The sequence below is a fragment of the Bombina bombina genome, chromosome 7 (assembly GCF_027579735.1).
Source record: "Bombina bombina isolate aBomBom1 chromosome 7, aBomBom1.pri, whole genome shotgun sequence".
Lineage (NCBI taxonomy): Eukaryota > Metazoa > Chordata > Amphibia > Anura > Bombinatoridae > Bombina > Bombina bombina.
The window spans coordinates 522,913,176-522,928,357 of NC_069505.1; the positions used below are offsets into that span (position 1 = coordinate 522,913,176).

At 40.1% G+C, this 15,182-nt stretch overlaps 1 protein-coding gene across 2 annotated transcripts in view; it reads right to left on the reverse strand.

Moving 5' to 3' along the window:
• The window catches only part of DPF1 (double PHD fingers 1), a 102,948-nt gene that overhangs the window by 7,167 nt on the left and 80,599 nt on the right, over window positions 1–15,182 (reverse strand). For both annotated transcript variants that reach the window (XM_053721800.1, XM_053721799.1), the window contains 4 exons: window positions 14,697–14,747; window positions 12,635–12,754; window positions 11,731–11,843; window positions 6,806–6,887 (listed from right to left, as the gene is read on the reverse strand). In XM_053721800.1, coding sequence (XP_053577775.1) covers window positions 6,806–6,887; window positions 11,731–11,843; window positions 12,635–12,754; window positions 14,697–14,747 — 366 coding nt within the window. The remainder of the gene's footprint in view (window positions 1–6,805; window positions 6,888–11,730; window positions 11,844–12,634; window positions 12,755–14,696; window positions 14,748–15,182) is intronic.

Below are 15,182 nucleotides of genomic sequence, written 5' to 3' on the forward strand. Positions count from 1 at the left end.
CGGCTCTGAATGATTGTAACACAGTTGCAATACCAGAGAAAATGTGTAGGTTGGATAAATATTTTGCGGTACCGACGAGTACTGAGGTTTTTCCTATACCTAAGAGACTTACTGAAATTGTTACTAAGGAGTGGGATAGACCCGGTGTGCCGTTCTCACCCCCTCCGATATTTAGAAAAATGTTTCCAATAGACGCCACCACAAGGGACTTATGGCAAACGATCCCTAAGGTGGAGGGAGCAGTTTCTACTTTAGCTAAGCGTACCACTATCCCGGTGGAGGATAGCTGTGCTTTTTCAGATCCAATGGATAAAAAGTTAGAGGGTTACCTTAAGAAAATGTTTGTTCAACAAGGTTTTATATTGCAACCCCTTGCATGCATTGCGCCGATCACGGCTGCAGCGGCATTCTGGATTGAGTCTCTGGAAGAGAACATTAGTTCAGTTACTCTGGACGACATTACGGACAGGCTTAGAGTCCTTAAACTAGCTAATTCATTCATTTCGGAGGCCGTAGTACATCTTACTAAACTTACGGCGAAGAATTCAGGATTCGCCATTCAGGCACGCAGGGCGCTGTGGCTAAAATCCTGGTCAGCTGATGTTACTTCTAAGTCTAAATTGCTTAATATACCTTTCAAAGGGCAGACCTTATTCGGGCCCGGGTTGAAAGAGATTATCGCTCACATTACAGGAGGTAAAGGCCATGCCCTGCCTCAGGACAAAGCCAAAGCTAAGGCTAGACAGTCTAATTTTCGTTCCTTTCGTAATTTCAAAGCAGGAGCAGCATCAACTTCCTCTGCACCAAAACAGGAAGGAGCTGTTGCTCGCTACAGGCAAGGCTGGAAACCTAACCAGTCCTGGAACAAGGGCAAGCAGACCAGGAAACCTGCTGCTGCCCCTAAAACAGCATGAATTGAGGGCCCCCGATCCGGGATCGGATCTAGTGGGGGGCAGACTTTCTCTCTTCGCCCAGGCTTGGGCAAGAGATGTCCAGGATCCTTGGGCACTAGAGATAATATCTCAGGGATACCTTCTGGACTTCAAATACTCTCCTCCAAGAGAGAGATTTCATCTGTCAAGGTTGTCAACAATCCAGACAAAGAAAGAGGCGTTTCTACGCTGCGTACAAGAGCTCTTGTTAATGGGAGTAATCCATCCAGTTCCACGATCGGAACAGGGACAGGGGTTTTACTCAAATCTGTTTGTGGTTCCCAAAAAAGAGGGAACTTTCAGACCAATCCTGGACTTAAAGATCCTAAACAAATTCCTAAGAGTTCCATCGTTCAAGATGGAGACTATTCGGACAATTTTACCTATGATCCAAGAGGGTCAGTACATGACCACTGTAGATTTAAAAGATGCTTACCTTCATATACCGATTCACAAAGATCATTACCGGTACCTAAGGTTTGCCTTCCTAGACAGGCATTACCAGTTTGTGGCTCTTCCATTCGGATTGGCTACAGCTCCAAGAATCTTCACAAAGGTTCTGGGTGCTCTTCTGGCGGTACTGAGACCGCGGGGAATCTCGGTAGCTCCATACCTAGACGACATTCTGATACAAGCTTCAAGCTTTCAAACTGCCAAGTCTCATACAGAGTTAGTACTGGCATTTCTAAGGTCACATGGATGGAAGGTGAACGAAAAGAAAAGTTCACTCGTTCCACTCACAAGAGTTCCCTTCCTGGGGACTCTTATAGATTCTGTAGAAATGAAGATTTACCTGACAGAGGACAGGCTAACAAGACTTCAAAGTGCTTGCCGCACCCTTCATTCCATTCAACACCCGTCAGTGGCTCAATGCATGGAGGTAATCGGCTTAATGGTAGCGGCAATGGACATAGTACCCTTTGCACGCTTACACCTCAGACCACTGCAACTGTGCATGCTAAGTCAGTGGAATGGGGATTACTCAGACTTATCCCCTTCTCTGAATCTGGATCAAGAGACCAGAAATTCTCTTCTATGGTGGCTTTCTCGGCCACATCTGTCCAGGGGGATGCCATTCAGCAGACCAGACTGGACAATTGTAACAACAGACGCCAGCCTTCTAGGTTGGGGTGCCGTCTGGAATTCTCTGAAGGCTCAGGGACAATGGAGTCAGGAGGAGAGTCTCCTGCCAATAAACATTCTGGAATTGAGAGCAGTTCTCAATGCCCTCCTGGCTTGGCCCCAGTTGACAACTCGGGGGTTCATCAGGTTTCAGTCGGACAACATCACGACTGTAGCTTACATCAACCATCAGGGAGGGACAAGAAGCTCCCTAGCTATGATGGAAGTATCAAAGATAATTCGCTGGGCAGAGTCTCACTCTTGCCACCTGTCAGCAATCCACATCCCGGGAGTGGAGAACTGGGAGGCGGATTTCTTAAGTCGTCAGACTTTTCATCCGGGGGAGTGGGAACTCCATCCGGAGGTCTTTGCCCAAATACTTCGACGTTGGGGCAAACCAGAGATAGATCTCATGGCGTCTCGACAGAACGCCAAGCTTCCTCGTTACGGGTCCAGATCCAGGGATCCAGGAGCAGTCCTGATAGATGCCCTGACAGCACCTTGGGACTTCAGGATGGCTTACGTGTTTCCACCCTTCCCGATGCTTCCTCGATTGATTGCCAGAATCAAACAAGAGAGAGCATCAGTGATTCTAATAGCACCTGCGTGGCCACGCAGGACTTGGTATGCAGACCTGGTGGACATGTCATCCTGTCCACCTTGGTCTCTACCTCTGAAACAGGACCTTCTGATACAGGGTCCCTTCAAACATCAAAATCTAACTTCTCTGAAGCTGACTGCTTGGAAATTGAACGCTTGATTTTATCAAGACGTGGGTTTTCTGAGTCAGTTATTGATACCTTAATACAGGCTAGGAAGCCTGTTACCAGAAAGATTTACCATAAGATATGGCGCAAATACCTATATTGGTGTGAATCCAAAGGTTACTCTTGGAGTAAGGTTAGGATTCCTAGGATATTGTCTTTTCTACAAGAAGGTTTAGAAAAGGGTTTGTCTGCTAGTTCATTAAAGGGACAGATCTCAGCTCTGTCCATTCTGTTACACAAACGTCTGTCAGAAGTTCCTGACGTCCAGGCTTTTTGTCAGGCTTTGGCCAGGATTAAGCCTGTGTTTAAAACTGTTGCTCCACCTTGGAGTTTAAACCTTGTTCTTAATGTTTTACAGGGCGTTCCGTTTGAACCCCTTCATTCCATTGATATAAAGTTGTTATCTTGGAAAGTTCTATTTTTAATGGCTATTTCCTCAGCTCGAAGAGTCTCTGAATTATCAGCCTTACATTGTGATTCTCCTTATTTGATTTTTCATTCGGATAAGGTAGTTCTGCGTACTAAACCTGGGTTCTTACCTAAGGTAGTGACTAACAGGAATATCAATCAAGAGATTGTTGTTCCTTCCTTGTGCCCAAATCCTTCTTCGAAGAAGGAACGTCTACTGCACAACCTGGATGTAGTCCGTGCTCTAAAATTTTACTTACAGGCAACTAAGGAATTTCGACAAACGTCTTCTTTGTTTGTCGTTTACTCTGGGCAGAGGAGAGGTCAAAAAGCTTCTGCTACCTCTCTTTCTTTTTGGCTTCGTAGCATAATTCGTTTAGCTTATGAGACTGCTGGACAGCAGCCTCCTGAAAGAATTACAGCTCATTCTACTAGAGCTGTGGCTTCCACTTGGGCCTTCAAGAATGAGGCCTCTGTTGAGCAGATTTGCAAGGCTGCAACTTGGTCCTCGCTTCATACTTTTTCCAAATTTTACAAATTTGACACTTATGCTTCATCGGAGGCTATTTTTGGGAGAAAGGTTCTTCAGGCAGTGGTTCCTTCTGTATAAAGAGCCTGCCTATCCCTCCCGTCATCCGTGTACTTTTGCTTTGGTATTGGTATCCCAGAAGTAATGATGACCCGTGGACTGATCACACTTAACAGAAGAAAACATAATTTATGCTTACCTGATAAATTCCTTTCTTCTGTAGTGTGATCAGTCCACGGCCCGCCCTGTTTTTAAGGCAGGTAAATATTTTTTAATTTATACTCCAGTCACCACTTCACCCTTGGCTTTTCCTTTCTCGTTGGTCCTTGGTCGAATGACTGCGAGTGACGTAGAGGGGAGGAGCTATATGCAGCTCTGCTGGGTGAATCCTCTTGCACTTCCTGTTGGGGAGGAGTAATATCCCCGAAGTAATGATGACCCGTGGACTGATCACACTACAGAAGAAAGGAATTTATCAGGTAAGCATAAATTATGTTTTTTAACATTTTTCCAATTTCCTTTTATCACCAATTTTGCTTTGTTCTCTTGGTATACTTAGTTGAAAGCTTAACCTAGGAGGTTCATATGCTAATTTCTTAGACCTAAAAGCCCACCTCTTTTCAGATTGCATTTGAACAATTTTTCACCTTTAGAGGGTGTTAGTTCACGTATTTCATATAAATAACACTGTGCTCGTGCACGTAAAGTTATCTGGGAGCAGGCCCTGATTGGCTAAACTGCAAGTCTGTCAAAAGAACTGAATAAAGGGGCAGTTTGCAGAGGCTTAGATACAAGATAATCACAGAGGTAAAAAGTATATTAATATAACCGTGTTGGTTATGTAAAACTGGGGAATGGGTAATAAAGGGATTATCTATCTTTTAAAACAATAAAAATACTGGTGTAGACTGTCCCTTTAAATAAAAAGATATTGCCAATTTTTAAAAAATAAATATGCAGTAACTTTACAGAAATGTGAATATTATTAAAAAAAAAACCCTACGATTTTAAGTACGGATTGCCAAACGCATTTTCTAGATGTGATTGCGATTTCTTTTTTTTCTTTTTTTTTGCACTTTCAAGCGTTCTTGTTTGCTGTATGAGTTACCGAATATATGCCTACTAAATTTATTTACTTATATACTCCTACTAGCAAAGAACTATAAAATAGAGATGAATGGTGACACAAAACCCCAATTTTCAGCAACTTTCTCATTTACTCTTATTATACTTTTTCTTTATTCTCTTGCTATCTTTATTTGAAAAAGCAGGAATGTAAGTTTACAAGCTGGCCCATTTTTGGTTTTACACCTGGGTAGCGCTTGCTGATTTGTGGCTACCCGGTTTCTTAAAGGGACAGTCTAGTCCAAAAAAAACTTTCATGATTCAGATAGAGAATGTAATTTTAAACAATTTTCCAATTTACTTTTATCACCAATTTTTTTTTTGTTCTCTTGGTATTCTTAGTTGAAAGCTAGACCTAGGAGGTTCATATGCTAATTTCTTAGACCTTGAAGGCCGCCTCTTAAGAATGCATTTTAACAGGTTTTTCACTACTAGAGGGTGTTAGTTCACGTTTTTCATATAGATAACACTGTGCTCGTGCACATGAAGTTACCTGGGAGCCATCACTGATTGGCTAAACTGCAAGTCTGTCAAAAGAACTGAAATAAAGGGGCAGTTTTCAGAGGCTTATATACAAGATAATCACAGAGGTAAAAAAAATATATAAATATAACTGTGTTGATTATGCAAAACTGGGGAATGGGTAAAAAGGGGATTATCTATCTTTTAAAACAATAACAATTCTGGTGTAGACTGTCCCTTTAAATAGAAATGGGCCTTTACATTCCTGCTTTTTCAAATAAAGATAGCAAGAGAACGAATAAAAATGTATAATAGGAGTAAATTAGAAAGTTGCTTAAAATCGCATGCTCTATCTGAATCATGAAAGAAGAAAAATTGGGTTTTGGTCTCTTTAATGAATGTAGACAATAATTTCATAAGTCTTGCTCATTCAGAAAACCACAGATTAATTCCAAAACACATTGGAATACTTGCTAAATAAAAAACGCCAGTTTGGCATTTTATCAAGTGCCTTTAGCTATTGAATTCACCAAGTGAAAAATGGTCCTGGAAATCTGTTTAAAAGTATTGAGAAATTGGATTGTGACCACCTTGAACAATACTTTCCCATATTATTTATAGGACCTTTTTAGCGGTCATCTGATAATGCATTTTCTGTGCCAATAAACAATGGAAAATCACTGATTGTGATTACCTCAAAATAAAAAAGTGCCGCTAAAAACATGCCGGTAATTATTAGCTGATATATTGTGATTGACCCCTCTGTCTTTATGTCTGTTTATCTATCTTCTATTTATCTATCATATCTCTATCTATCTATCTATCTATCTACCTCTGTATGTGTTTTTTGAGTTAGCACTTTCTTACCAAACTACATCTTAAGCTTTTGCCATCAAATTTGAAATGAGACCGTTATTATTATTATTATTATTATCAGGTATTTGTAGAGCGCCAACAGGTTCCGCAGCGCTATGAACATAGGCGGTATATAAAAAACAATTACAGGGATCAAATGGGTGATGGGTCCTGCCGAGAGTTGCACTGTTGCAGTCGGCTCTTATGAAGGTGGACTACAAACAGCTGGGCTCATAGGCTTACATGCTATGGGGTTTAAGGGGATAGCAGTGGAGATAGGAAGGTTAGTGTAGGTTGTATACATCTCTGAATAGTAGAGTCTTCAGGGAGCGCTTGAAGCTTTTAAAACTAGGGGAGATTCTTGTGGAGCGAGGCAGAGAGTTCCATAAGATGGGGGCCAGTCTGGAGAAGTCCTGTAAACGGGAATGTGAGGAGGTAACAAGAGAGAAGGAGAGTAGGAGATCATGAGCGGAGCTAAGGGGACAGGAGGGAGAGTATCTGGAGACAAGGTCTGAGATGTAGGGGGGAGCAATGCAAATGAGGGCTTTGTGTGTCAGAGTGATTCCCTACAAGGTACAGCTGTCTATTTTTAATGTCACACATACCTTCGGGAGGCTCAGACATTGGAGGGCTCAGGCAATACATGTGATATCCTCGGTCACAGTCATCACAGAACAGTAGTTGGTCCTGTTGAATGGGGGGAGAGCAGTAGGTATAGCATATTTAAAAAAACTTAAATAATATTCAGTAACGCTGATAATGCATGGAATACAAACAGACTCAAACTTTGCCCATTAATAAAACAGTGGTCCTAATAAAGTCTGTAAAAATTCTCATGGAGAGAACCTTGCATGTTTTTTGTGGGGTTTCCAAATTTTAAGCCATTCCAATCCATTTGAAAAACCCACAATAATCCATTTTACAAGCTTTTCCTTTGAGATGTATTTACTACGTATATATGTTGTATAAGTACAATTTGACAGTAGGATTCCCAGCCAACCAGAAAAAAACAATTTTCTAGCAGTTTTTTTATGTTTTTTGACTTAAAAGGACATACAAGAAGTTGGGATAGAAACAAAATATAATAATATGTACTTTAATTACTTTACCTGCAAATTTATACTGCAGTGCCTCGTCATTAACCCTTTCTTTTTAGTTTCTGAATTGTAAAGCTCTAACTTCCCCCACACATTTCCTTCTATGGCTGTATCTATATCTATTGCTGCTTTGGTAGAATGCAAAAGTGAATATGGATTATCTGCTGGAGCTGCCTAGAAGCTGTGAACTTGAAATACAATTCCTGTGTCTAAACACTGATAAGGGGTGGAGTTGGCTGCTCCAGGCAGCTTAGCTATGTAATTCATTTTGCTTATTTAAAAAAAAATATATTTTAAAATACTTGCCAGCAATTTTTAAACACTTTTTTTATGCAAACTATTTTTAATTAATTAGCTCTTTTAGGGTGTGCACAGATCTCAACCTGTTTTATGTCACTTTAAAAGATAAAAATACATTTTTGACCTGTTTCAAGTAATATGTATTTTTTATTTTTAGTGTTTACGTTTTGGTCAGACACCACATTTCACCTGCTATAAAATACAATCATTTATTGGTGAACCTATCATGCAAGGGCCCAAGGTGACGCCTAAACATTCTGGTGTTCTGCCTCTGAGGTACCTTCATACTGCTGTGTTTGATTGTTGTAATATTAGAAATGTAAAACCCACCTAGTTAATTTATAGGAAAGGGGACAAAATAAAGTATATTGCAAAGGTGTTTTAACTACACATAATTTTATATTAACATCTCATTGTTTCCTAACAGATTATTTTGTTATGTATCTATGCTGCTTTATTAGCAATAAATATATAATTGTTTATGTTATGGATACTGGATTGACTAGAAAAATGGATATTATTGTACCTATAATGTCCTCTTAACCCCTTCCTGCCATTAGGACGTTCCATGCAGTCCTAACTGCACTAGGCTTTAGGCCGTTAGGACGGCATGGACCGATTTAGCCGTTTGGCTATAATGAAGCCAAAGGCGCTTTCTGAATGGGATCATGGCCTGGAGGGTGTGCCTAGCATCATAGGCACTCCCCCGCCCTGACCCTATCCCATCATTGAAATCACCCAATAGCATTAACTATAGCGTGATTTCAATTTGTTTTCATCTGACCTTTGTTCTGATGTAGACAAATTACTCCCACCAGTAAAGGGTTAATATTAAAAAAGGCATACACAATTTTTTTTTAGTTGATAATTATCATATTAGGCACACACACTCAAAAAAGTTCACCACCATTATCATTAATATTAAATCAATTATTCTTACTATTGCAAGGTTGTATGATTACATAATTGTTTATCATCTTCTGTGTAATTGTTGTGTTGTGTGACACACAACTTTTGGGCCACTCCTGCGATTTATTCAAAAATTCAATTTTTTTGCCCAGTAGTATCATTATGCTCCCGGGGTTTGCTTTGATTTTTTATTTGTTGGATGGTCTTTCTGCTGTCCAAACTGTTACTGACCCAAGCTTAGCTTGACCTTGTTTTTATATTGTCCTTGGTCCTCCTGCTATCCGAACTGTTACTGGCCCAAACTTAGCCTGACCATGCATCTGGATTGTCTTTGATACTTCTGTTTTCTAAATTGTTACTGACCGGAGTTTAGCCTGACCTTGCTTTTGGATTGTCCTTGGTACGTCTGCTGTCCGAACTGTTACTTACCCAAGCTTAGCCTGACCTTGCTTCTGTATTATTCTTTGTACTTCTGCTGACTGTTACTGAACCAAGCCTAGCCATATCTTGCTTTAGGATTGTCCTTTGCATTTCTGCTAATGAGACTGTTACTGACCCAAGCCTAGCCTGATCTTGCTTCTGGATTATTCTTTGTACTTCTGCTGACTGTTACTGAACCAAGCCTAGCCTGATCTTGCTTTATGATTGTCCTTTGTACTTCTGCTAATGAGACTGTTACTGACCCAAGCCTAGCCTGATCTTGCTTCTAGAATATTCTTTGTACTTCTGCTGACTGTTACTGAACCAAGCCTAGCCTGACCTTGCTTCTGTGTTATTCTTTGTACTTCTGCTGACTGTTACTGACCCAATCCTAGCCTGACCTTGCTTCTGGATTATTCTTTGTACTTCTGCTGACAAGACTGTTACTGACCCAAGCCTTGCCTGATCTTGCTTCTGGATTATTCTTTGTACTTCTGCTGACTGTTACTGACCCAAGTCTAGCCTGACCTTGCTTCTGGATTTTTCTTTGTACTTCTGCTGACTGTTACTGACTCAAGCCTAGCCTGATCTTGCTTTAGGATTGTCCTTTGTACTTCTGCTAATGAGACTGTTACTGACCCAAGCCTAGCCTGATCTTGCTTCTGTATTATTCTTTGTACTTCTGCTGACTGTTACTGAACCAAGCCTAGCCTGATCTTGCTTCTGGATTATTCTTTGTACTTCTGCTGACAAGACTGTTACTGACCCAAGCCTAGCCTGATCTTGCTTCTGGATTATTCTCTGTACTTCTGCTGACTGTTACTGACCCAAGCCTAGCCTGACCTTGCTTCTGGATTATTCTTTGTACTTCTGCTGACTGTTACTGACCCAAGCCTAGCCTGACCTTGCTTCTGGTTTATTCTTTGTACTTCTGCTGACAAGACTGTTACTGACCCAAGCCTAGCCTGATCTTGCTTCTGTATTATTCTTTGTACTTCTGCTGACTGTTACTGTACCAAGCCTAGCCTGATCTTGCTTCTGGATTATTCTTTGTACTTCTGCTGACTGTTACTGACCCAAGCCTAGCCTGACCTTACTTCTGTATTTTTCTTTGTACTTCTGCTGACAAGACTGTTACTGACCCAAGCATAGCCTGACCAACTTGCTTCTGTATTTTTCTTTGTACTTCTGCTGACAAGACTGTTACTTACCCAAGCTTAGCCTGACATTACTTCTGTATTATTCTTTGTACTTCTGCTGACTGTTACTGACTCAAGCCTAGCCTGACCTTGCTTTAGGATTGTCCTTTGTACTTCTGCTGACAAGACTGTTAATGACCCTAGCCTGACCTTGCTTTTGGATTGTTCTTTGTACTTCTGCTGACAAGACTGTTACTGACCCAAGCCTAGCCTGATCTTGCTTCTGTATTTTTCTTTGTACTTCTGCTGACAAGACTGTTACTGACCCAAGCCTAGCCTGACATTGCTTCTGTATTATTCTCTGTACTTCTGCTGACTGTTACTGACCCAAGCCTAGCCTGACCTTGCTTCTGTTTTATTCTTAGTACTTCTGCTGACAAGACTGTTACTGACCCAAGCCTAGCCTGATCTTGCTTCTGTATTTTTCTTTGTACTTCTGCTGACAAGACTGTTACTGACCCAAGCCTAGCCTGACCTTGCATCTGTATTATTCTTTGTACTTCTGCTGACTGTTACTGACTCAAGCCTAGCCTGACCTTGCTTCTGGATTGTTCTTTGTACTTCTCCTAATGAGACTGTTACTGACCCAAGACTAGCCTGACCTTGCTTCTGGATTGTTCTTTGTACTTCTGCTGTTACTGACCCAAGCCCAGTGTAATCTTGCTTAAGGATTGTCCTTGCAACTTCTGTTTATAGGACTTACTGACCCAAGCTTAGCCTGACCTTGCTTCTTGATTATGCTTTGTACTTCTGCTGATGAAACTATTATTGACCCAAGTTTATATTTCTGCTGTCTGGATTGTTGCCAACCATGCCTGCATAACTACAAACCTCTCTGTAAGTGGCCATATACTTTGTGGGTCATTTGGGGAATTACTTGTTGTGTACACTACCTCAATCCTACCAGAGCTAACTTCATTACAATTAGTTGTCATATTTTATTTCAACTGTAAAAACTCACCTGAAAAGCTTCAAAGATGTCAGTTTTTTAGCTAGTTACTTTGTAATAAAACATAAATGTCCTTTTCTTAGTTTTTTTCATTTAACCTGTAATTTAACCTGTTAAATTACATACAGAGGGTTCCATTTATCAAGCTGTGTATGCCAATTTGAAACCAAATCAGTGCAAGATCCCTCATGGGAGTGGTCTTAATCCATCCCAGACTGATTCATGCAGGGTAATTGGTTGCATGATAACAGGGGGAGGGCCTCTTGCTTATGAAATGTTAAATGTGGGTTGGGCATGAAACCTTGCAGGCCCAGAGCGCAGGCAGACAAGTTCCATTGCTGGGAACATTGTCCATCCACAAATTAATAAAAGAGAGACATAATATGTATGGCTTTACTACTTTAAATAGTGAATTTTATGCTGGATAGGCATGGAAACCAGGAAAAAACACCTAAGTACAGTAATCGTATAGAGAAATTTTGATGGATTGGAATGAAGACTAATATTTAATAATACCATAGGTTTCTGGCACTGCTGTCATTGGAACTATAACAGAAAAAAACACCACTAAATAAAGCAGTTATCACATATTTTAAAACCTAGGGTCAAACTTATAGGCATTTCTGGTAACTGAGGAAATAAAAATTAGAACTCACATCATTTTCCGAAGTACCACAGAGAATACAGGACTTGCACTCAATACACTGCCAGCGATATGTCCTTACAGCTGCCGTCATATTCACTGTGAACTGTAAACATGAAGGGTGTCCTGCAGAGACAAAGAGGATTATGGGAAAATATGCACAAAATGGCTGCTACGTCCAAGAGTGGAATATATTATATATATATTTTTTTAGATAGCTAAGACTAAGTGCATTTTCCTTAAAAAATGTGACAGCTGCTGCCTGCTCTAAATAAGAGATCATACACAGCTAAAAATAATTCTGATTAAGAGGGGGCTGGGAGAAAAAATAATTATAAGAGAGAAAATTAGACAGTAATTGCAGAATGAAACAGAGAAATGGGAGTGTTACTGAGAGACAATCAGCTGCGCTAAAATTATCTCAGCGCCTACGTGGGACTAATGTTTTAACCCATTAAAATTGTCACTGTCATTAGGTCTCTGCTTCTTCATGGAACTGACCATTTAACCCATTAAACATATCCTTGTCATCAGGTCACTTTGTTCCTACATGACAGTGACCCTTTAACCCATTAAACATGTACCTGTCATTAGGCCACTTTGTTCCTACATGGCACTGACCCTTTAACCCATTAAATATGTCATTGTCATTAGGTCACTTTGCTTCTATAGGACACAGAAACCTTTAACTTATACAGTTCTTATGCCTAAGGATTCATTTCAGATTTTCACTTTTACTGTAAAATGTTTCCACATCTGTCAGAAGTTAAATTGCAGAAAATTATGTTGATTTGCATATGAACTGAAGTTTATTAGCATGAGAAAGGCTTATTCTGCAGCAATTGTAATTCGGGAACAAGATGCCAGAGATTTATACATTTAGTTCCTTGGGTTTATTCCCCATCGCTAATATTTACCAGAGCGTCCGCAGTCTGCACAGGAGATAAGGTCCTCTGGACACCCTGTCTTCTTAGCACCTCCTAGACAGAAATCGCAATAACCATTGGCAATGACGGACCCGTCGGGAGCTTTCTTAACTGGAAAACAACAAATAGAGTACATGCTACCTCATGAAGGAGAGGGGGGTCCTTGGGATATCTATAAATGCTTCCCCATTAGACCACCACTTGCAGGCATCATAGAATGTCCTGAGGTCCATGAGAACCCAATTGATAAGGAACATCGTTAATGAATCGTGCATGTAACCCTGATTATGTGCGTAACTGTTTTCTCAGGTAATTAAAATGAAGGCATTTTTAAAAATAAATTCACTTACCTAAAAAAAAAAAAATAATACCTTCATTAATCTTCTATGCTGTCTCCATAGTGGGTAACTGCCCTCTGAATGCGTGCTACCATGCATAATACAAAGGAGGGCAGTGGAAAATACTAGAGACACAATGTCTTCACCATTAGTCAGAAGATAATTGGCATATACCAATTATCCAGAGGCATGCATATGTATTATCCTGAGTGCTGAATTATCTATCTTTTGTTTTGAGCATTTTATAGTAAGTATGTAAAGAGTTGAGTGGATCAACAAGGCTTTTATGTCCCTTTACAAATTGTTCAAAATCCTATTTTAACCCTTAACAACCCGGCCTCCTTATACCAACTTTAGTGTTACTGTCCTGGTCTTTGTGTTGTCTTCTCTACCTTTAGACAATTCATCTACACTACTGGTAAGATCATAGTAAATCAATGCAATTCAAGTAATAAACTCAACACAAGGAGCCATTAATGTTTCTTAAATCAAAATAATTCACTAAATTAGACCTATGTTAGCTCCTCCCCAAAATTCAAAGGTACTATCATCACAACACTCATTTGTACAGACCACAACAGTGGACCACAGTACCTAGAGGAAATATGGGGATAAAAAATACTTTTAATGTCCCATGAAAGTCTATGAGGATAATCCCTTCTTGCAGAGAGGTCATAGGAAAGTCTATGGTGATAAATAATTTCTTGTAGATGGGTTCCATAAAAATATGGGGTACAAATCCTTTCTTGGAAAGGATATCCATGAAAGTCTATAAGAACAAATTTCTTGAAGGAAGGACCTATTTGTTTTTTAGAGAACAAATAATTTGTAGAGGGAAACATGAAAGTCTATGGATAGAAATGTCCTCTCAATATCTATGGTGACTATTTTTTTGTATAGGAATCCCATGAATGTCTATGTGAACAAATAATTTATTGTAGAGGGGACCCATGAATGTCTTTGGGTAGAAGGACACCGTGAATGTTTATGGTTACTATTTCTAGTATAGGGATACCATGAATGTCTACAAGATAAATCATTTATTTGTAGATGGGTCATTAAAGTCAATAGGGACAAATCATTTATTTTAGAGGGTCCGATGAAAGTATATGGGGACAAATCATTTCTTGTAGAGGTGTCCCTTGAAAGTCTATGGGGAGAAGTAATTTCTTGCCGAGGATCCTGTGAAAGTCTATGGTGGCAAATCATTTCTTGTAGCGGGTCCGATGAATGTCTATGGGGACAAGTCATTTCTTGTAGAGGGTTCCGTGAAAGTCTATGAGGCTAAATTATTTCTTGTAGATGGTGCCATGGAAGTCTATTGGGAAAAATAATTTCCTGTAGAGGGTCCTGTGAAAGTCTATGGGCACAACTAATTTCTTGTAGAGGTGCCCCTTGAAAATATTTAGGGACAAGTAATTTCTTGTTCAGTGTCCCATGAAATCTATGGAACAAATTATTTTTTTGGAGAGGGTCCAGTGAAGGTCTGTGGGGACACATAATTTCCTGAAGAGGGTCCCGTGGAAGTCTATAGGTACAAATCATTTCTTGTAGAGGTGTCCCTTGAAAGTCTATAGGGACAAGTAATTTCTTGTAGAGGGTCCCGAGAAATCTATGGGATAAATGATTTTTTTGGAGAGGGTCCAGTGAAGGTCTGTGGGGACAAATAATTTCTTGAAGAGGGTATATGAAAGCAAATAAAGTGTTTTTCTCACCTGTGTGCCTAGGCTGCATTTCTGGGACCCAGTTCAGCTCTTTGTAGAAGTCTATATGTGATACAAGCAGAAAACACAATTAGATGAACAAAATCTCTCTGATGTGAATACACAAGAAGCACAGCTGGCTTCTGCAGAGGCAGGGCAAGGGTTAAGATGTAGGATTATTTTTGGGTGGGAGGGGATCTAGTGAGGGAGGGAGTGGAGGAGGGTAGGTATCACCCAAACTGATAAGCTATGCTTAACACGTCTCTGTTCCCATAGCAACCGTCCGCATCCGAAAAGATGCAGAGCTAGATTAATATTTCTGAGGTCTGATTTATTGTTTCAATTAGAGAGAGACAGTCAGAGAAAAGGGGGAGAAATGGGCGAGAAATGGGCGTAATACAGAGACAGTGACCAGCAAATATTATACTCTCTATTACACAAGCAAAAGAAGAGTACATTCCTAACACTCTAACACTAGGGCACATACATCTCACCTAC